The 24,044-nt window shown below is 39.6% G+C and overlaps 1 protein-coding gene across 2 annotated transcripts in view; it reads left to right on the forward strand.

Moving 5' to 3' along the window:
• The first annotated feature begins 820 nt into the window (after positions 1–820).
• The window catches only part of NR1H4 (nuclear receptor subfamily 1 group H member 4), a 49,576-nt gene continuing 26,352 nt past the window's right edge, over positions 821–24,044 (forward strand). Inside the window, exons 1-3 of one of the 2 annotated variants that reach the window (XM_053464455.1) lie at positions 821–1,054; positions 15,808–15,953; positions 22,614–22,982. In XM_053464455.1, the coding sequence (XP_053320430.1) occupies positions 15,869–15,953; positions 22,614–22,982 (454 nt within the window). In that variant the 5' untranslated portion in view covers positions 821–1,054; positions 15,808–15,868. Of the gene's footprint in view, positions 1,055–15,807; positions 15,954–19,218; positions 19,355–22,613; positions 22,983–24,044 lie in introns of those variants that run through there. The other variant, XM_053464456.1, reaches the window with a different exon arrangement.

Here is a 24,044-nt window from a genome sequence, read left to right on the forward strand (position 1 = left end):
TTGTCTGGGTATGTACTGTAAATGTTTGAATGCATGTCACTCTGTGATAAGTTTAGTTTTGTTAATAATGACATAACATAATGGATGTGGCTGTGGTTTTGGTGTGGGAATGCAGCATTTCAGGCAGCACAATGTCTTAAGCTGGCCGTCCCACACCAATGAAAACACATAGTAGTTGAATCTAATTGTTTTATATGTTATTCTAGAATTAAGTATCTATATATGTTTTCTTATTTCAATTCTATGACCATAGGTCTTGTTAGTTGTAAAGTGCTTTGCATTGCTTATTTCATATTTCTTGTTATTATGAAACCAAAGAAAGTACACCATTTAGAAGTGAAATGTTTGCTTAGCAGGTTTTTCGCATCTCATTTACCCATCACATTTTGTGCACAATTACCCCAGCACTTGTAACTGAATGAAGGCAGGAAGCTGCTGGGCAAATGACTTGACCTTTTTAACCATGTAACCTATCATGTAAATGAATGCCTGCCCAACCTAGCCCGTTCAGCAAAATGGCACTTAGATTGGCTTGGGAATAGCGAAATAAATATAATTTGTTTTACTGAAAACAAATCAGGTATTACTACTCCTTTCATGTCTTGAATGTAGTCACTGGATTAACACTGCCCTCTAGTCCTTGCAGTCCATACATAACACCTGTCTTTATCAGTACATTATGTCGCCTTATGATAAATACATTTAAACGCCATGGTTGCCTCAGTAAGAAAAAAATACAATAATGTTTACAACAAATTGCACCTTGATAAGTGTTGTTGTTGTTTGAAGTACCAACATATATGTTAATATGGCCACATATTGTCTGTGCTCAAGCTGGTGACTGAATTCCAATTCTGTTTATTTAAAGGAAAGACAGCAGTTAATGAGTAATCTTTGTGTCTCTACTGGACACCACTAGTCCGGAGGGCTTGTCACTGAATCAAGAGTCTTATCACAAAGTACATTTTCTAAACACTAAAGCAGAGTTTTTACCAGTGCATGAAGAACGCTTACTTGTGTTTAACCGAAAGAAGCAAAGACATTTTACTGCTTGGTAAGTGCAAATATTTAGACGTTTTCAAGAAAAAGCAGTTACTTGGTTGGTATATGAATTATTTAGAACTTTGTATCCATATGGGGGAGAAAATGTATTTAATTGTACATTTTTATTTTTAAGGGATTATATATTCAAATTATCTTCTGGCTGCTACAGCACAAGACATTTCACATTTAAATGGGAGGAAACGTTTAAATGTACTACAAATACAATTTTGTTTTTACCATGTAGTCTAGATGAGGTTTATACAAAACAGGACACATCTGGAGTTTTTCTCTAAGGGAATTCTCAGCCTAAAATTTACAATGTTTTTGTATAGGTACATATAATTCCACAACAGGGTGCTTGAAAATCTTTTATAACTAAGTGATTTACGTTAACAAAAAATCTTAACTATTACATTTTTTTGTCAGTGGATTGCCCTGGTCCCTTTATTCTGCACAGGTGTATTCATGCTGTATGTCTCTCTACTATTGCCACATTTAGCCTTTAATTTACAATGTATTTGACAACAAATAAAAAAAAATTGTCCATTTCTAAGTAAATGCAGACTAATCTCAATTTTTCTAAAATCTTTATCATGTAAAAAATACTTAACTTGTTTTTATTTTTTGTAGATTTATATTTATAAATCACCAAAAATACATATATGTTGTATTTATTTATATAAATGTGTACAGTATGTCTGGCTGAGGGTATAAAAACATTACTCCATTTTTTCATTATTCAGCAGTTATTTAGAAAGTTATTTGTAAATGTGAGTTCTCTATTAAGTATATATCAGTATGATTTTTTTTTTAGAAATTGCATACGTTTGTATTGTAATTCTATTTATATATTTTTTGTTATACTCTGGCATACTTCCCAACTCCTATGCCTGGCTTCCCGAGGGGGTGGAGTTTGGTCGACTGCTGCGCTACTGCACATGCGCACAATTCTGCCCATGCCCAGTATGCATTCCCCAGTGTGTCCCACGCAGGACAGTTGGAAGGCAAGCTCTGGTACTAAAAAGTCAGTAACACACTTCCCCTGTAATTTTATTTTTTTTTTAAATTAGAAATACAATGAGGGAAATTTTTTTTTTCTGTAATACATATATTTTTTTAATTCTGTAGTTCTATAATTTATATTTATTATATTTATTTTAGACTTTTTTGTTCTGGAAATACAGAGTATATTAAATTGAAAGAGGAATTTAGCTTGAAAAATAATTAGGGGAAATTCTAACTGAATGAGGTAGGGAATTCCAGAGAGCAGACACACTACTACGAAGAAGTGAATCAAGTCATAGTGAAGTCGGCTGTTACGACAGTATATAGAGACAACAGATGTGAAAGTGTGTAGATGTGTTGAGGGCTCAATAAATATGTGTAAGCAAGAGTCAGGAGATTAAAGTTTAACGTGGCAGGTATGCGATACCAATTGATGGACTGACAGAGTGGGTCATAAGATGAAGTGCAATTGGATAAAATGACTAGTCTGGCAGAGATAGTTAGAATACAATAAAAGGCTAAACAAAGTGCTGGCTGGCAGAATCACACGTCAGACTTGTCTGTACTGACTTGCACAATCAGTTCTACTTACCGAGTAATAAATGTGTTCTAGAGAAGAAGGTGTTCCTGTTTTTCCATAAGGGGGAAGTCCCAGTACCTTTCGACTTAAAATGCAATGATATATACAGTAATATATGGTAGGATTGTAGTTAATTTTGTTCCAGTAAAGTTCCATTTTTTGCAGACCTGGAGTCTACTATTGTCAATCATGTAACTTTCCCTGCGTAATAACCACACTGGTTCTTTATGACAATGCTAACGAAGTCTGTTCTTCCATAAACTTTCTTTAGTCAGAGTTTCCGGCTGGTTAATTAACACTGAATAGTTCTGTTGTTTATCACAGGCAGCATGATAAAGAGTCAGAGTGCTTGTCTAGCAGATTGAGCTAGTACACTTACTAATGGCTAAAATGCAGCAGTCTGAAAACATATTATGCAAAAACTAGACCTGTTAAAAAATAAAACAGCACAATATTTATGAAAATTTATTTTTAATCTGATGTTAGTAATAAAAATGGTTGGAGTTCCACTTTAAGGACAATGTTTGTTTCCTGGGGGAATAACATACAGAACTATGTATTGAGATTGTAGAGAAAATTTGAGTACAAAATCAGCCACTCATCACCATTTTTCTTAGAACATAATTGTTCAACTCTGAAAAGTCTGCTTCATAGCAGTGATACTGCCACTAAAGTGATGATAATGTTATGATAAATAACTATTGATTCCCCAAAAGTTAAAGTCAATACACATATTTGTATGATGACTTTACACATTTCTTACTATAGAAGTAAATGCCATTTATAAACATTGATGACTGAAAGGCATTGTGTAAGAAGCATAACTATGCAATTTTATTTACTTTAGAACAGATTGGGGGTTGTGCAAATTGTCACTGTGACAAACCTTGTAGAATTGCATCACAATTCTGTTTTGCACATATAGTTACCAATAGACATTTGTGGCTTTAAGCTCATTTGCCAAAATAAAACTAAAGAAATGTGAATATGATTATGTTAGAAGTAGCACAATTCATTCACTCATTCATTCATTTTGCCATCTTGTAACTGGGTGTCAAAAGTGGTGATAAAACCTTAACCTGTGTGGGGCACTTTAAAGAGGTCCGCCAGAGGTGAGGGGCCTTTCCATTACAGATATGGGTAATGTTCTCCCAGACCTGCCGCACTGAGGAGATGGTTGGAATATGTGACAGCCAGGGTAGATGCAGATCTCTGTGCAACCAACTGTTGTAACTCACTGGAGGAGTCCCATCTGAAACGGTCTCAAAAAGCCACCAGACTGATTTCATTTTTTTCTGGGGGGTGGGGCACTTGTGGACAAGGACAGCGGCCATCACTAATAAACCACTCAATAGTTTTAATTGCATGTGTAAAAAGTGGCACATACCCTAACAAATCTGTATGTATTTATTAGTAGGGACCATCTGAAAATACCAAATATTAACAAAACCATAGGTTTAAGCAGTACTGCTTTTTGAAAGTAACTGCATAGCCAGAAAGAGAGAATTTACATAGGTATGGTCATTCAGTATTTTTCCACCTAGCATCAGCTTCCCAACATCAATCTGGTAGAAATGTTAGTACTTGTGGGCTCACTGTTGTTTCAGTGATGAACTCAGTGGCACACCATCTGGGAATAAGTGCATAGGTAAGAATAGGCAAAATTGTTCCTCCTCACAGACCAAATCACTGTTCCATTAACAAGTAATAGAAGCTAGATGCTTCAGCCATGCCCAACAGTCCTTCTCGTCAACACAGTGAACCTTAATTTTTGATTTTTCACCTGGGCAGGTGATGAAATGTGTAGCACTCAAAGATATCAGTACCAAAGGAAATGAGCAGGTTATATATCAACGAGTCATGTAGTTTTGTTAAACACATCATGGTTTTCTGTCTGAAATACCCTTTACTAAAGCAATACAGAGTAAATAGATTGTTTACAGCTATAATACAGTTTTTTGATAATCTGTTTTATTTATGCATTTTAACACTTACTGTATCATCCTACTTGTGTGTCATTTTATTACATTAATACTTTTTTCAATTCAGATTGTTACATTACATAAAATGTCATTTATGGCACCAATGAAATGCAAAACTACCAACGTCATGACAACGTTACCAGTGTAATTGTTTTGAAGGTAATTTGTTTAAAATTGACCTCATGGGAGCTGAGATGGAGGCAGCCTATGGGACAGCCAGTGTTATCCAATTGGTCCTGAAGTAATCTTCTTTCCCCACTCTTACAAAGGCTGCTTAAGATGGCTGATATCATAATATATATAAGGTGGACTTCTAATACATATATATTTTCTATTTTAAACTGTTAACACCATTACACACTTGTATTTAGTGTATGGAACTGTAAAATGTAGCTGTGACGGGACACCCTGTACCCCGAATGGGGAACTCCCGCCAAGCTGTGCTTCCTTCTGCCGAGAGACCAGCAGTTAACCCCCTTCAGCACCATACAGAACCAGCATTGTAGAGAGAAGGGAGATGCTGCTGCACCAGAGTTGTGTTGGTGCTGTGGCTAGCCATAGATTAGCATATTCAGCACATGAAAAGGACAGTGAGTTATTACAACAGCCTACCCCAAGCTTCAGACAGAACCAATGTTGAGGTGAAAACAGGACTGAGTTTTATTGAAAACACACCAGTATTTAAAAAGTACAAGGGGGTATTTACATACAATACTCACAGCAAATTACTCATAGTTCTCCATAGGGCCCTCCTTTGCCCACGGCTCAGTATTTGCACTCGGCCCACCTCCGCTCAGTAGGGGACCGCTATTGTAGTCTGTGGGGAAGATGGTAAACACAGACAGTTCCCCGACTACTGGCCAGAGAGCTCTCTGTCCTGTAAGTCCTCACCCGATGGAGAGTAACACACCACACACACTACACATAAATCCCCCCTTTCATAATGCAGGTGTCCCAAATCGCTGTCCAAGCTCCACAGTCTTTAGAGTCTCTGGTAATTGGGAAAATGTGGCACTCTGTACCAGGGAGAAGAAAAAGTCTTAAGGCATCCCTTGAGCCCACCTCCCCAAAAACAGAACCCCTTCCAAGGCCAGGGCCCATGGTCTGTATAGAGGCTGGCCTCCAGGGGCCCAGGGCACGGAAGTTTCCATGACAGTAGCATCTATGAAAAATTACAAATTCACTGTAAATCAAGAAACACACATTTATGAGTAGATAATAATGACTTTTACAGACTGCAGTTGTTTTGATATCTTACAAGTCTTGGTTAACATAGAAACAGAATTAGACAGCAGATAAACAATCGGCCCATCTTGTCTGTCTAGTTTTTCTGCTATAAAGAAGACTGTTATAGGAGCTGTTCCACCTACTCTGCTGAATTAAATACTTTTGTAACATAACGAAGAATTGAAAACATAATTCTTAGTACAGTTGAATGAACATATCCTTCCATGAATTTATTTCATCATTGGAAATGCTGTCATACTCATATTTTTTTGCTAGGAAGTCTTAATTTTAATGTGACATCCAAACAGATGCTGATTAATTGTTACCATGAAAATATTAAAGGCTTCTTAAAGGTTTCTGTGTTTTTATTAAAGTATGAAATGCTAGATCTGCTGAGCCTTCATTTGTTTACCATACTAGAGAGTGGTTTTGCCTTAGTGGAACAAAACCTTTAAGAGGTAATCATGTATTTTACGTATTATTGTTATCAGAGGATTTCTTGCATTATATTTACTGTCCCTGTGTATATTTAAATATGATACGGTTCCAAAATCCATGTGAAAGAGCTCTTGCAAACTGTTACATGTCAGGCTACACAGAGATAATGGGCCAGATGCAATGGCCTATCTTATTTTTGTACAATAAAGACTATACTGTATACAGACAACAGTGGCGGAACTACCGGGGTCGCAGGGGTCGCGACTGCGACCGGGCCCTGGAGTTCTGCCAGTCAGGGGGGCCCAAGGGGTGCCGAGCGGTTGCTGAAAACGACCGCTCGGCAACTCTTGGACCCCCCTGACTGACAGATCCAGGATGCCTCTGCTCCCCGCCGCTGTTGCCGCCGCTGCTACCGCCGCTGCTGCCGCCGCTGCTGCCGCCGCTGCTGCTGCCGCCGTCGCCGCCGTCGCTGCTGCCACAGCCGCTGTCTGCCTCAGCGCTGCCCAGAGTGCGTGAGGCGTTTGTCTCGGGTGCCGGCGCTTCGCGCTGAGCGCCAGCATATGACGTCATATGCCGGCGCTCGGCAGTGAAGCGCCAGCACCCGAGACAAACGCCTCACGCTCCCAACACAGGAGTTGACGGTAAGTGACCTACAAAGGGGGGGTAGGGAGGGAGTGGGTAGATCGTGAGAAGGGGGGGTAGGGAGGGAGTGGGTAGATCATGAGAAGGGGGGGTAGGGAGGGAGTGGGTAGATCTTGAGAAGGGGGTAGGGAGGGAGTGGGTAGATCATGAGAAGGGTGGTAGGGAGGGAGTGGGTAGATTGTGAGAAGGGGGGTAGGGAGGGAGTGGGTAGATCGTGAGAAGGGGGGGTAGGGAGGGAGTGGGTAGATCGTGAGAAGGGGGGTAGGGAGGGAGTGGGTAGATCGTGAGAAGGGGGGGTAGGGAGGGAGTGGGTAGATCGTGAGAAGGGGGGGTAGGGAGGGAGAGGGTAGATCGTGAGAAGGGGGTAGGGAGGGAGAGGGTAGATCGTGAGAAGGGGGGGTAGGGAGGGAGAGGGTAGATCATGAGAAGGGGGGTAGGGAGGGAGAGGGTAGATCGTGAGAAAGGGATAGATGGGTTGGGGGGGGCCCTTAACAGATTCTCGCACCGGGGCCCTGAGGTTTCTAGTTACGCCCCTGACAGACAATACTTGTTTCTGTAAAATACAGTACAAAATAGCAATTTAACTCTCACGGCATACAGTCAAGTAACAAACATTTACTGTTCAACTAAACATACATGTTTCTCAACATACACTGTTTTTCCAATTAAAATCACCTCGTGTCTAAGCAGATCAAAGGAAATCTCTACGCATTTAGCACACAGATCCCCCTGGTATAAACTGACACTAATACAAGTCAAGTACAACCTTTACTTATACATTTAAAACCTTTCACATTATAGCATACTGTATGAGTGTATATAGTGATTAAATATGTGTAAATACTATATGCGATGTAATGTAATAGATATTTAATATAACAATTATTACCTCTGAATAATAAAAGAGGGATAAAAGCAAAAAACACATTAAATAGCGTCCTGTCTACAAAGTGTACAGAGCTATGGAATTTGATGGCACTAATAAAACAAAAAATAATATACAGAAATTGTTTGATTTTGGTTTCATATTTAGTAGTTTATGTTGGGCTTTGTTAGCCGAGACGCAGCCATGTATATAGGAAGGAAGCTTCAGCATTCTTTGTTTTGCCCCTATGCTCTCTCATGTCCACTCCACATATACACATATTCCACAAGACCTAGTATTCCATTTACTTCACATACATTAGATGCACATTAGCTAGTTGTCTACTGGCGTATGGATCAGTACCTGTGTCACAGACAAAGATGCATCTTAATTCTTACAGGCCTGCTGCGTATTTGTGGGAGTATTTCCTGTGTGACTGCTAATGCATATGACAGAGCACAGCAATGTATGTTCTAGGCAGTCCTTGAACTCTACCCCATATTCCTACGATGACACATTTATAGGACAATGAATATGCTTTGCAGGCCTTTTCATTCACAGGGCTAAGTGAAGTTTTATTTAAAAAATAGTTCAATAAATATACACCCTAAAGCTGTATTTACAAAAGGCATATGCCATTTTTAAAGCACATTACTGATTGTCAAGGACATAAGTAGAAAGTGTGGCCCATGAATGGAAAAGCAGCACTTGCTCCACCTCTACATGTAATCATTGGCAAAAAGGGAGAGGTAGAATTAATGAAAACATTTTTATGGAGGTTAGGACATGACAATTACAATTACATTTTGCTGTCATTCCAATGTGAAAATCTCCAAACTGAAAGACAAACAATGAAGGACCAGTTACGACCAGTGGCAGTTGCCACAGACATTATAGAAACATAGAAAGTGACGTCAGATAAGAACCATTAGGTCCATCCAGTCTGTCCAACCTCTGAGTACTTTCCTTAGTACCTGGCTTTATCCTGTATCTAGCTTGGCTTTATGCCTATCCCATGCTCAAATAGGTCTGACTATGAGACTAAGATCCAGATCCCCTGCAGCGATGCAGGGGACCAGGATCTTCTTTTGTATGCCCCCCCACTTACCGCTGCTTCTGAGTCCCCGGTGCTTAGTCCGGGCAGCTTGTAGAGCTCTACGTGATTCGCGTAGACAACTTCCACTCTACGCAAATCGCGTAGAGTTCTACACGCTGCCCGGACTAAGCACCGGGGACTCAGATGCAGGGGACCTGGATCCTCCTGTGTATGCCCCCCCCCAACTTACCGGTGCTTCTGAGTCCCCGGTGCTTAGTCCAGGCAGCGTGTAGAGCTCTACGCGATTCGCATAGAGCGGAAGTTGTCTACGCGAATACACGCTGCCCGGACTAAGCACCGGGGGACTCAGAAGCACCGGTAAGTTTGGAGGAGGGAGGGGGAGGGAGTGTTAAATGGGGGGCATAAGGCATTTCTGGAGGCATAGTGCTCTGTGAAATGCCTTTTAACCCCCTTAATGCCACTCTGCCTCCAGAAATGCCTTTTAACCCTCTATACGCCACTCTCCCTCTTGAAATGCCCTATACCTCCCTATATGCCACTCAGCCCCATAATATGCCTTTTAACCCCTTAAATGCCAGAGTGGCAAATAGGGGTATAAGGCATTTCTGGAGGCAGAGTGGCACATAGGGTGTCAAAAGGCATATCATGGGGCACAGTGGCATATAGAGGGTTAAAAGGTGTATCGTGGGGCACAGTGGCATTTAGAGGGTTAAAAGGCATATCATGGGGCACAGTGGCATATATGGGGTATAAGGCATTTCTGGGGCAGAGTGGCAAGCCTGGGGGCAGATGTGCATAACTGGGAGGGGGCAGGTTGGGAAAAAAAGGAAATAAAAACAAAACATTTTTCTCAATCGTAGCTTTTATTAACAAACAATAGTTCACATAGTTTACCTGAATTAACATTTACTGGTAAAACTTTTTTCCTATAGGGTCGTCTTATATTCAGGCCTTTTCTTTTTTTCATATATTAATATTCAGATTTTGGGGGGGTCGTCTTATAATCAGGGTCGTCTTATAATCGAGCAAATACGGTAATATTTCCTGATGTTACCTTTAAACCTTTGCCCCTCTAGCTTATGACTATGTCCTCTTGTTGTGGTAGTATTTCTCCTTTTTTCTATCATATCCCCCATGTCACGTCTTTCTTCCTTTAACCGTTCCTGGTAAATGTTATGCTATAATCCATAAACCATTTTAGTAGCCCTTCTCTGAACTTTCTCCAACATATCTATATCCTTCTGGAGAGACGGTCTCCAGTACTGTACACAATACTCCAAGTGAGGTCTCACCAGTGATCTGTACAACGACATGAGCACTTCCCTCTTTCTACTGCTAATACCTCTTGCTATACAACCAAGCATTCTGCTCGCATTACCTGCTGCTCTATTACATTGTCTGCCTACCTTTAAATCTTCAAATATTCTATACTCTGTCCTTGGGTTTTTATGCCCTAGATGCATTACTTTGCATTTATCCACATTAAATGCCAGTTGCCACAGCTCTGACCATTTTCCAGTTTACCTAAATCATTTGCCATTTGGCTTCTCCCTCCAGGAACGTCAACCCTGTTGGAAATTTTTGTCGTCAGCAAAAAGACATACCTTTCCATCAAGACCTTCTGCAATATCATTAATAAAAATATTAAAGAGAATGGGTCCAAGTACAGATTGCCGAGGTACCCCACTGGTAACAAGACCTTGCTACAACCCTCTGTTTTTTGTCACTCAGCGACTCCCTAATCCATTCGACAACATTGGGATCTAAACTCAGAGATTGCAGTTTATTTATAAGTCTTCTGTGTTGCACAGTATCAAAGGCCTTACTGAAATCCAGATACGCAATGTTGACCTTGATCAATTACTTTAGTCACCCAATCAAAAAAATCAATAAGATTCGTTTGGCATAATCTTCCTGAGGTAAACCCATGTTGTTTTTGATCTTGAAACCCACGTGACTTCAGATTTTTTAACAATCCTGTCCATACTGAAAGTGATGAATAAGGTATAAGGCATATCTGGGGGCAGAGTCGTGGGGCAGATGTGCATAGCCGGGGGAAGGTTGGCAAATAAAAGTAAGTAAAAACAAGAAATGCATTTTTCTCAATCATAGTTTTTATTAAATATGAAAAAATAGTTTACAGGTTAATTAATTCAAATACGGTAGTCTTATATTCAGGCTTTTTCTTTTTTCTAAATTAATATTCACATTTGGGGGGTCATCTTATAATCGAGCAAATACGGTAATACACAAAATATTGTATTGTTCTTGTCCATATTGAATACATCATTCAAACATTACATTGTGCGTTAGAAAAAGTATGTGAACCCATAGGTTAATCACTTCAACAAAAGCTAACTGGAGTCAGGAATTAGTAAACCTGGAGTCCAATCAATGAAACTAAATTGGAGGTGTGTTTTAGAGCTACTTGGACATAAAATTCTCAGAAGACATACAATCAAGAATTATTGTTTTGCAGAAAGCTGGAAAGGGTTACAAAGTACTCTCAAAGAGTTAATTAGTCCACAGACAAATTATTTATAAATAAATAAGGACATGAAAGATTATCGTTTGTATGCTAATATCTTAAGCACATATACTTAGCCAGATATACTATGATATGATATATCAGACATTGATATGGTAAATTAACATGCCCGTGCCACTTCTTCCCCTGAAACAGCACTGTCTGTGCCACCACTGCCCCTTTAACAGCCTCTCTGTGCTACCTCTGCCCCTTTAACAACCTGCCTGTACTACATCTGCCCCTCCCAAACAGCCTGCCTTTGCCACCTCTGCCCCCTTAAACAGCCTGCCTGTCCCATTCCTGCCCCTAAACACTCACTCACTATGCCACTATGTCTATGTGGCCCAACGGCCACCTAGCGCAGGCCCGCAGCTTACCGCTGTAGCGCACACACACTATGTTAGGTAACTTTCTTTTGTGAGCTCCACATCGGTAATCTGTGGACCTGTGTTAGGTGACCGTCAGGCCACAAAAACATCTGCTAGGCTGCCGCCCCGGGTACCCCCCTGATGAGTGGCACCTGGGGCAGACCACACCCCCCTTGCCCCCTTAGGTACTCTACTGTTTGTGACTGATATAGATCAGATCACATTTTATAAACCCTTAATTAAGAAAACCAGTTAATTCCCAAGGGGTCATTTTATTTTCTTGCCACTGTACATATAGCAAGAATCTGCCTCAGGACTCCAAAATTGACTGAAGGGCAGTATTATATTCTGGCATAGGCTTACTAGGCCTTGGGTGACAAGTCCTCAGCTCATAACCAGAGACCTGTCACCCCATTGGGCAATTGGGATCTCCAGTGGAATGCTTACTCAAAAGTTCTGGTGGAGGACATTGAAGCTATCCCTTGTACCTGGTCCATTTACAGTATGGACAACTGCATAGCTTACAAAGTCTCCATAACTTTGTTTTTCCTGGCACCACACATTCTTAGGAGGTGGAGCCCACCATATAAAGACATGTTCTGGTGCTCAGCAGAATGAATGATGGCTGTGGAGGTAAGTAATGGGGGTGGCTGGGGCACTGTCCTGGGTCACATCTAGGGTAGCAAGTGGGGGCCCTAAGCAACTGTTTAATCAGCAAGGAATAATTACTGTGGCTAGGTTACTAGTTAGAATGCTGATTATTGATGAAAACAGCGCTTTAGTTGTCAGAATGATCTTGCTGTATTTTTACCTTATTTTTGTGACAAACATGTATTTACTGATCTCTGTCATCTCATCATGTATCAACAAAGGCAACTTGTAATGGATTTAGAAAAAAAATCAATTCTATGTTAACATATGGAAAACTGGATCAGAGGTCACTACAGAGTGAACTTTTATGAGTGCAGCTGGTACAAATCTAGTGGAGTTGGACAATAATCAGCTCCAGTGAAAGTCTTTTGATAAGAAGTTTCTTTATTAAAATGTATCTGTACTGACTTTGTGCTATTATCAGTTTGAGAAAGGTTTTAAAACCCACTGAAAAGCAAATACATTTTAAGTACTTAATGATATCTTCATTTATACATCATAAGCAAATATCTAGTTCTATGTTGGGAAAATAGTTATTATATGAGGCCACTATTAATATGGTTGAATTCCATTAATTAAATCCTAGAAACTAGATTAAATTAAACCCATGTGGCCTAGTGATGGTAGTGAAATCTATATTTTTTGATGGATCATCAGTTTATTAAATGAAGACTTTCATACTACTGTGAATAGACTTGTAGTCCATGTATTGAGTCAAGGCTTCAATTATTAATTAATTAGTCTGTGAGTTTGACAGTTAGTTTATGTCAAAGGTCGCTTCAATAAGCATTCTGAAGTGTCAGCTTGCAAGAGGGGTAAGGTAATCCTAGTGTATATTTAACACAGGCAGATTTCTCCTCGATTTATTCAAGAAGGTCAAAGCAAAATAATGGAAATTTTATAAAGCGAAGCAAATCATGATTTGTTTACCATTCCCTTGTTAAAAGGTATACACCTTTAATCATTAAATGTTGCACATTAAAACTGACACTGAGAAACTAAATCACTCATACAACTAATGATTGAGGAAACACATGCTATATCATTGAAGTGACATTAACTACTTTATTTTGCCATTATTTGCTTAATAATTGCCATTATTCATTACAACTAGCTAGTAAAATTTGATAACCGTCGTTTATAATGTTTTCATTCTCCTGTCTAATGGCTACTAATTTCAACAACAAAGATAAAGTTAAAAGCAAAAACAGAGCTTTCTTCAATGTCGTCGTATAATTCTGCACCGTATTTAATACATGCTCTGATGGGTTTGTGTCTGTTCTGACACCAGAGAGCATGGAGAAAGCATTGTTTTTCCAGGAAAAAACATTTTTCAAGCATAATCTGTAAAAAACTATTACTAAAATCACATTTTATATAAGGAAGTTTTACTTCCTATTTACTGAGAGGGTGGTAGATAAGTAGAACAGCCTCCAAGCAGATTTAGTAGAGGTTAACACAGTAAGGCAATTTAACACGCAGGAGATGAGGCATATGGTTATCCTGCAAAAACACCAAGGACATGAGTATGGTTTTGTAATCTGCTATCCATTCCATATTAACATTCCATGCAAAGTCTGTACAGAGAGAACATCTATGTTGTAACACTAAACCTGAGGATATAAGTAGATGTTACCTAATCACACATCACAACTTGCAGCCAATCACTAACTACTTTACTATCACACCATGACTGGTTGACAGTCACATGACAGAAACAGTGTTTCCCTTTCGGAAAAAAAACCCACTACTTTCTGCAGAAAAAAACACCATCATCAAAATTGTATTTTCCCTACACTGCATTCTTTATATACATGTCCCTTTAACTGAAATATGATATTTCATACAGGACACTTGTTTTCTTTTAATCTTTTTTTTTATTTAAATCCTTTTTTCTTTACCTTTGTAAAAATAAACATTATATATAGGATATTTCAAATCAGCACCCTATTTTCACAAGGCTAATGAAAAGGTATAAGAAAGGAAAACTTGGCGAACAATTAGTTGTATATTACGGTAATATAAATCTCTTTAGCCAATACGTCTACTTGTCCCCCAGAAGTTAAATACTAATCTTTATATTATAGCCTTTAATCTGTACATTTTGCATATATCTATGTATTTTGATTATCTGAATACAGCGGTTCATTTTTTGTAGAATTAGTTTTAAAGTGAGCACCAAAGGCGCATGCTTTTTACACATCTCACAACAAAAACATTACACTTAAAAGTAATCTGTTGCTTTCAGCTTTAATCATAACTAAATTTAATTGAAACTACCTATAGCTTGTGCTTTTGTTTGGCAATTGTAATTGCTGTGGGGATATTTAGTTTTAAAGTTCAGCTTGCAGAAGCACAATGGCAGCCAGTGGCAGAATCAGAATCAGGTAATCAATTACTTCTCCTGAAGTGTTTTTCCCCCTTCTGACCCCCACACATTTAAGGTTGCTGAACTAAATAACAGTAGCGTGATCTGTATGTGAAAAGGGTGCAAAAGTACATTATTACTCAGGCATGTAGTAGGGATGTGGGAGGGGGAAGTACACCTATGCGGGACTCTGGGGCCCCCTGCAAAGGCTGGGTCCTATACAGCTGTACTTGCTGCCCCTCTGGTCACAAAAATCATGGTCCTGTCCCACGTGTAGAGCCAGCACCATTATCTTCTTTTAGCTGCCATCAGGCCTACATAATGATCTTTGCACAGACAGATCTTAAGATGAAAGAAATGGTAGTACATTTCCTGACTACTGCAGGAAGCATTAACTCCCGATTTCCAGTATCATATTTTAATGCTACTATTTTGTTCCGCTTGTATCTGCTTACATTTGAGCTATTATTTGTTAAGCAATTTTACTCTATAGAAATACTTATAATGGAGAGTCATCGGAAACTTGATTAGCAAACTACTTTTATAAGGAAACTCAATAAAGAGTGTAAACCAAAACAAATATTTAAATGTCACCAGCATGCCACCTCTACCTCCACAAGCACCACCGTAATCTGAGTCTGCCTATTGAGTCTAGGATGAAACTTTCAAAACAACATAATGCTTTGGAATGAGATTCATTGTGTCACAGTCTGCTCCTCTGTATTACTGCGGTACTCACTAGTGCCAGCAACACGAACTGTTTGCCTTGGGCTCCTACTACCAGTGTTCCTTCATCCACCACTAAGCCCTGTTTTGGTATCTGTTGCTTAAGGGGGGCAAAGATGGCAAAAGTAGAAATAATCCTCTCTTTTCAACAAAGGAAAAGTGCACCATATCAATAGCCAGCATCTTGAACTGCAAGCTTCATGTTGCTAAAAAAAGAAGCTGATATTGGTGGGCTAGACAGAAGCAAGTATTTTCATAGTTAACAATTAGCGATAATGTTATATTATGAAAGTAATTATTCTCATGTATGCATTTTTTTTTCATCAGGTCAGTGTTATCTAAGCATCTCAGGAAAAAATTAAAAAAAGATCTATTATAAAGTATCTGGATGGAATCTGAAATTAATCCAACAGGATATTGTCATCATCCAGTGGACGTTTCAATTTCTGTTTTAGACAGTTCTCAGTTTCTTGGTAAGTACAAAACTCCAGTGTTTGACATTTCAGCTTGAAGAACAAGAATGCAAAGGATCTTTATACCCTTTGAGGAGGCACCAGCTGACAACAAATAGTATGCAAGTTGCACTACTAATCAATTAGTCATTTATGAGCAGTCAAACTTTAAGTGCTCAGACGCTTCCAAGTATCAAAGTATCTTTATGCCATGGGGATCCCATTATGTAAGTGGAATGTAACTACAACCTGCCCACACATACTTACACACAAACACACAGACATATATTAACACTCTAACACCACTCTTGTTTGAAGGATCTGGACCAGCCTGGTATGCAATTGCCCCCTGGGCCAGCCCATCCCTATGGATCTGCCTTTACCTCCTTGTGACATATTGAAGCTGACCACAGGGTTTGTGACATATCATATGAGTGGTCCCTGTGGGTACACCACTGTGTATTTATTTAGATTTACCTTATAAATTGGGTACTACGTGTATATGAATTTAGGATATATATTACATTTCTATAGATTATTATAATTTTTATTAGTGTTACATAACAGTATTAAGTTCAACAGTTCAAAGCCAGACCACAATGAAAACTCAGATTCCTTATGCTCATTTTTAAGCAATGGAAAATAATCCATGGAGGGAAATTTTCAGCTACTTTCTAGCATCTCATATATTAGTAAATGTATTTTATGTGGTGAGGAATTCTAGGCTGGTTGTTTTTAGGCGATTGATCTACTATAATAATGAACTTTTTTCGTAGCATAAGCTCCACACAGTACTCCTTAAAGCCCTTGTATCTAGTGTTTTCTTCCCTTGTTGTTCCTTTCCAAACATTCTTTTCATAATGCCAACCTTAGTTGGCTTTTATATTGATTTATGTTGATGATAGCCTTAGCCTATCCCATGCGTGGCTCCGTAGTGAAGAAAAACAGTGACTAGTGCCAGCGTGCCATAAGGCCGCGGTGGAAACCAGGCCCCCTTCTTCATTTTCTTTGAGGGTCACACTCCACAATAGATATATGGCCCCTTCCTTCCCTCCCCAGCCATTAGGCCTGCAGGAGGGCCGGATCTTCTTGGTCCCTCCCCACAAGGGTTAAGACCACTGAAACAGTCGCTAGAGGAAAGGGGCTGCTTAAAAGAGCTACCTAACTTCCCTCCTCTCCAGTAAGAACAGGCCTTTTAGGGGACCGACTTTGTTTTCCAGTGTCAAAATTTTGTGTACGAGACTAGTGTTTATTGAAAATAAATATTCAAAGTACAAAAAAGCACACGTGCTATTTAAAAAAAATCAGCACTTTTATTTTTGTATACACTAGCTCCAGCCTTTTAGGCTAGGTGTGGAGTTTGTATACAGGGTAATTTTTTTTATCACACCAGGACTGGGGCATCCTCAGGGAGCCTATCACATGCATGCTTGAATTCCATCTCTGTGTTAACCTCTACCACTTCTGTTGGAAGTCTGTTCCATTGGAACATGGCATTTGATGGCAGATAACTTTTTAGTAGTGAGGTGTAATTTACACATTAATTTAAGACCACTAAAGAATAGCCAAATTAACCCTTCACAGGGCTCTAGGTAAGGTACCAAACCTCAAACTGGGTATGACACTAATATTTTGTCTCACACATTCACAGGCACTAGCATGTTTGATTTTGTTTACTACATTAAATCACATGCCATGTCATGCTCCAGCCTTAGCATACCCCTGAAACACTGTTCATTTTAATCACAGTGGAGCTGAGTTGCTGAAGATTCTGCTTTTGCTGGGGTTTGATGAGCTTTGCCTTTTGGCTGCCATCTCTCTTTGAAGACTTTAATAGGCCCTTCTTTGGGGAGTTCTAAAAGATCTGGACCTCCTTGAGGCTTTGGCCGGCAAAGGGAGGACGGGCTTGATATCTTCACATGAGGAGTTCAGCTCCAGAATAGATAGATTAGGGTTTTGGTTTCCATCATGGCCATGCTGCACAACTTTCACTGGTCTTCACATGATGATGGAAAGCACAAGATACCTTGGGCTTCTAGAAAACAAACAAACTGTATTGATAATGATTAAAGCCCCAGGCTCGAATAAATCCTTTACCTGTGTTGTGATACCTAATCAGAATCATACAAACTATTACCATTGGTTTCCCCATGAACATTAGAAAATGGAATAGAAGATGGAATAACAGCCAACTAAACAAAGACAAAGACAATAGCCATATGTTCAAGAGTTGCAGAGTTAGGACTGGCTGGTATTTAACCAAGAAAGGTAGCCAGGTTGGTTTGGCAATACAGGTATTTTAATGGATACCCTAGGAAGAAAATGTTCATCATATAGCTATTCCTCGGTCCACTGGTGTATAGATCACATAATTAGCTAGTAAAAAACTATACAAAAATATAAAAAGTATATATACCGGTTGTTCCCTAGTATAACATCTAAAACAAAATTCCGTACAAATTTTGTGGCAATCATTTAAATGACACTTTTCTCAGTATGGAAAAAATGTTCTTGAAGGAAAAACAGGAAGTGGCTGTTTATAGGTCACTGACTCAGCTACAGATACCCCCCTTAACTTTTTTTATTCACAAATGAGCCATGAATAAGAAATCAGTCTTTTTATTTAAGGTCTCGTCACTTTAACACAAGATAATTACAGGCCGTCTGGTTATCCCCTAACATGTTCTGTTAAACATTCCTTACAGCTACCGCAGTGGTGAGATTAAAAAGCATTTGGTTTTGTACATTAGTTTATAAAGTAGTTTATAAATAGATTGAATAGGTCACTCCCAGAACAAGTCAGAGTCCATTTAGAATAGATTATTCAATGAAATTGAATCTCCATTTTAGACCCTCCAGTTTCTTAAATTCTACCATTCATAAAATGAATAGTTCTGTAATACTTATGTTAATTAAACAAAACACTTGCATGGATATTGTGTTTCAAAAGAAAACTTACCAATTATCAACAATCACTAGGAGTAATATCAAAACCTTTTATTGGCTAATGGAATAATGTTGACTTCATATATTGTGAAATAAACACAAAGCAAATATTACGAAAATTTTAAAAATTCCACCATATATTCATTCTATACATAATTAAAAAAAAAGATCTAACACACAGTATTTCTCTAACTAGAATAAATTATTAACATCAGCATTTCCAATTTGACGTATTGTACTCAGTGATCAGTTAATCAGTAAGCCACATTTAACCTCTGTTCTGTCACACCTTAGCATGTTGTACAAGGAAACTCTGCTTTTTGTTCAGATATACAGTATAACTCGAGGGCAATGATCAGTCCCCTGAAAAAATCTCTTTGGAAATTTTAATCCACCAAAAAGATTAGAAAAACCCAGGAGACATATATAGTATCTTGACTTTACCATGGAAGTTGTGAGAATGAACAAAACGAAAGGTAGGATTGTTGTGATGTATATTTTCTTTATAGGAAATTCTCCAAGTTGTCACGGTAAACATTGGATTTGCCCCTTACGAGGTACTTACTACAAACAATGTATATAATCACTACCATGCCACACAACAATGCTCAACCACAAATAACCGTACATAGTGTATGGAAGTAAGAAGCATGTGATATGTATATATTGTATATTTTTATTCTTCAACAAGTTACCTTTTGTGTTACCTTTCTAATCTTCTATAATGTACCAGTTTGTTATTGTTTGTGATTTTAATTTATTTTACCGACTCTGTTGTAACAGCGCTACAGAATCTTCAGACGCTATATAAAAAATGTAATGTAATAGTGTACGTATTTTAAGAGCATTACAATACTTTAGGTTAACATGCTTAGATTCATTGTATAACAGAAAAAAAAAGATTTTAACAGTACCATATTAAGTCCAGTTTTACCACTTAACAAAACATTTTACGTTCATGTCCTTTCTTCCCCTTTCTCTTGGTTTTCTGAATAAATACATATTATGGGTCACTTTAATATCTACCAAAATAAAAGACACTATTTACCAAAATAAAAGACACTTCTTTATAACTGATCAAGTTACCTAAGTCTATATTGTTTTTATTAAACAACAATAGTGACCATGGAGTGGTAGAAATACTGTATATATCTTATACTGTACAAGACAATGTGAAATTAAAATATATACACTGCACAAAACAATGTAGAAATGGAACACCCATAGTGTACCTATAATGGTGTAACAAAAAATGTACCCATTTTTCTTCCGGGATTCTTGTTCAAATATACATTGAATGTCGGTTGTTAAAAAATATACCTAGAAATATATACAAAAAGACAATAGTGCTCACTGCAGCAAAAATAATTAAAATATAAGTTCACTTTTAATCACACTTTAAGTATCACACTAGAAGACATAAATCAACACATTGCTCCGTTGTTCACAGGCTCAATAGGAAGAGTACTGGCAGTTGCTACAAATATTATGAATCCTTCTTTCAGCATTGTATGCATGTATGTGTTAGGGTGGGATGGGGAAAATAGGTATGTGTGAATGAGGGATGTGTAAGTATGGAAAAATAAGAATTTCGTGTTAATGTCTGAGGGAGAATGTGTAACATGTTATATGCCATTAAAAGTAAGTAAGGTTGCCATCTTTTCTGGGTGAAAAAATAAGCAAAAATAGTAATGTCACATTGCTAGATGTTTACTGAACTAGTATATTATCAAACAAATTGCAACCAACTGCACATGATGCCATGCCATGAGTCTCTTATGTATGTATGGGTCAGGTAGTGGATTTGGCCAGATTGACTCAATTGGAGACTTGAGCCCCACCATTCAGTGCACCTAAGAGGACAAAATTTGATTTCATGCACTGCACATACTTTTACATTTATCTGCATTCAGTTACATCATGACTAATATTCCCCTGCTGAAGCAACACAGTCACATTTGTCCCAATTAAAAAATGTGGTCACTCTAACACAGGCATGTCCAAACTTTTTTCGAAGAGTGCCAGATTTGATGAAGTGAACATGTGCGAGGGCCGACCATTTTGCCTGACATTTTCTGAACCATTAAAATTAAATACAAATTAACTATTTTATGCAAAGTTTATTGAAAACGGCATACCACATCTATCCCTTTCTCACTATCTCCCCTCCCTACCCCCCTTCTCACAATCTCCCCTCTCCCTCCCTACCCCTTCTCACAATCTCCCCTCTCCCTCCCCTTCTCACAATCTCCCCTCTCCCTCCCCTTCTCACAATCTCCCCTCTCCCTCCCCTTCTCACAATCTCCCCTCTCCCTCCCTACCCCCCTTCTCACAATCCCCCCTCTCCCTCCCTACCCCCCTTCTCACAATCTCCCCTCTCCCTCCCTACCCCCCTTCTCACAATCTCCCCTCTTCCTCCCCCTTCTCACAATCTCCCCTCTCCCTCCCTACCCCCCTTCTCACTCCCTACCCCCCTTCTTACAATCTCCCCTCTCCCTCACCCCTTCTCACAATCTCCCCTCTTCCTCCCTACCCCTCCTTCTCACAATCTCCCCTCTCCCTCCCTACCCCCTTCTCACAATCTCCCCTCTCCCTCCCTCCCCTTCTCACGATTTCCCCTCTCCCTCCCTTCCCCCCCTCTTAACGATCTACCCTCTCCCTCCCTACCCCCCTTCTCACGATCTGCCCTCTCCCTCCCTACCCCCCCTTCTCACGATCTACCCTCTCCCTCCCTACCCCCCCTTCTTACGATCTACACACTCCCTCCCTAGGTCACTTACCGTCAACTCTTGTGTTGGGAGCGTGAGGCGTTTGTCTCGAGTGCCGGCGCTTCACAGCTGAGTGCCGGCATATGACTTTATATGCCGGCGCTCAGCGTGAAGCGCCGGCACCCGAGACAAACGCCTCACGCTTCCAACACTGCACTCCGGGCAGCGCAGAGGCAGGCGGCGGCGGCGGCAGCAGCAGCAGCGGCGGCGGCAGCGGCGGCAGCAGCGACGAGCAGAGGAGTCCTGGATTTCTGTCAGTCAGGGGGGCCAAGAGGTGCCGAGCGGTCGTTTTCAGCAACCGCTTGGCACCCCTTGGGCCCCCCTGACTGGCAGAACTCCAGGGACCGGTCGCAGTCGCGACCCCGGTAGTTCCGCCACTGCCCTTGTGGCTGTGTGTGCCGGCGCAGGGAGAAGGAAAGCCCAAATCTAACGACGTCCGAGATTGCAAGATTTGGGCTTTCCTTCTCCCTGCGCCGGCACACACAGCCACAAGGGCATCTGATGAAGAAATTGTGTAGGGGAGGGTTAGATTTCAACCCTCGTCTACAGTCAAACATGAACCCTGTTTAAAGTTACTGTAGACGAGGGTTGAAATCTAACCCTCCCCTACACAATTTCTTCATCAGATGCCCTTGTGGCTGTGTGTGCCGGCGCAGGGAGAAGGAAAGCCCAAATCTCGCGCTTTCCTTCTCCCTGCGCCGGCTGATGACACCAAGTCCCGTGGCTCACTTGGGGGGCCGTATCAGTCCGGAACGCGGGCCGCAATGCTGAAGCAATGCTGGGAAATCTATATCACTCTAGATAATGATAGGCTAATCTCATCTGTAGTTGGAGTGAAGTTGCATTTCAACAACTAATCCCTTATAGGTTGACTACTCCTGTGCTAATGCCATTAATGTATTGTTATAAAAGTTGATTATCTAAAATTGGAAGAAATAACTGTTGCCCTGTATTGTATGTTTCTTAGGCCTGCATTCAGTACATTCAAGTTCACCGGATCATGATTCACAAGGCCCTTCATCATTCTCTACACAGTACAACCACATGCAGTTCCCGACAGTGCATCAACCAATTACATCATCTCCGTACCACAATAATTCAAGCTACTACTCTCAGCATTCAGAAGACTGGTGTTCCAGTGGGATTTATGAGCTAAATAGAATACCTTCAGAGAACCTATTTGCAATAGACAGTGATATTGTGGACTTGCCAGCAGTCAAAAAGAGCAGGGTCAACCACTGTTCTGGAAGGGTGAAAGGAGATGAATTGTGTGTCGTGTGTGGCGACAAAGCATCTGGTTACCACTACAATGCACTAACCTGTGAAGGATGCAAAGGTAAGAAAAGAATGTACATTTTGGGGAGTTTTCAGGTGTGGGCTTTGTGTTATCGTCATGATACTGATACTCACACAAGCAAACGTGACCACGCTACAGTCCAACCAAACTTACCTGTAATGCATTTAATACCTTAATCACTTTACGATTAAATAACATTTTAAAGTGTACTTTTTATAATTGCAAATTTTAATTACAATATTGTAAGGAGATGTATTACAGAAGTTGAGTATGATTATGTGGTAGAAAGCTGTAATAGATTATTTATAAAACAAACCAAAAAAGTAATTTGTCTTGATAATGTTATATTATAATCCAGGTGGTTCTAGTGAATGGTATATGAGATCATGAATTTAATTTTTTATTATTATAATTCCGAACTGTTGCATTAGTGACCGTTTATTAGATTTTTGGTATATATATATATATATATATATATATATATATATATATATACAGTATCTCACAAAAGTGAGTATACCCCTCACATTTTTGTAAATATTTTATCATATCTTTTCATGTGACAACACTTAAGAAATGGCACTCTGCTACAATGTAAAGTAGTGGGTGTACAGCCTATATAATGGTGTACATTTTCTGTTCCCTTAAAAATAACTCAACACACAGCCATTAATGTCTAAACTTTGGCAACAAAAGTGAGTACACCCATTAGTGGAAATGTCCAAATTGGGCCCAAAATGTCAATATTTTGTGTGGCCATCATTATTTTCCAGCACTGCCTTAACCCTCTTGGGCATGGAGTTCACCAGAGCTTCACAGATTGCCACCAGAGTCCTCTTCCTTTCCTCCATGACGACATCACGGGAGTTGGTGGATGTTAGAGACCTTGCGCTCCCCCACCTTCTGTTCGAGGATGCCCCACAGATGCTCATTTAGCAAGGCAGTGGTCGTCTTGGAGGTGTGTTTGGGCAGTTTCTTTAATAGTAGCCCCTACTGATGATATATGTTAATCTTAGCCCCTGCTGCCTATATATATATATATATATATATATATATATATATATATATATTAGATCTTACTGCCAATATATATTAACCCCA

Source organism: Spea bombifrons, chromosome 4 (assembly GCF_027358695.1).
Source record: "Spea bombifrons isolate aSpeBom1 chromosome 4, aSpeBom1.2.pri, whole genome shotgun sequence".
NCBI lineage: Eukaryota > Metazoa > Chordata > Amphibia > Anura > Pelobatidae > Spea > Spea bombifrons.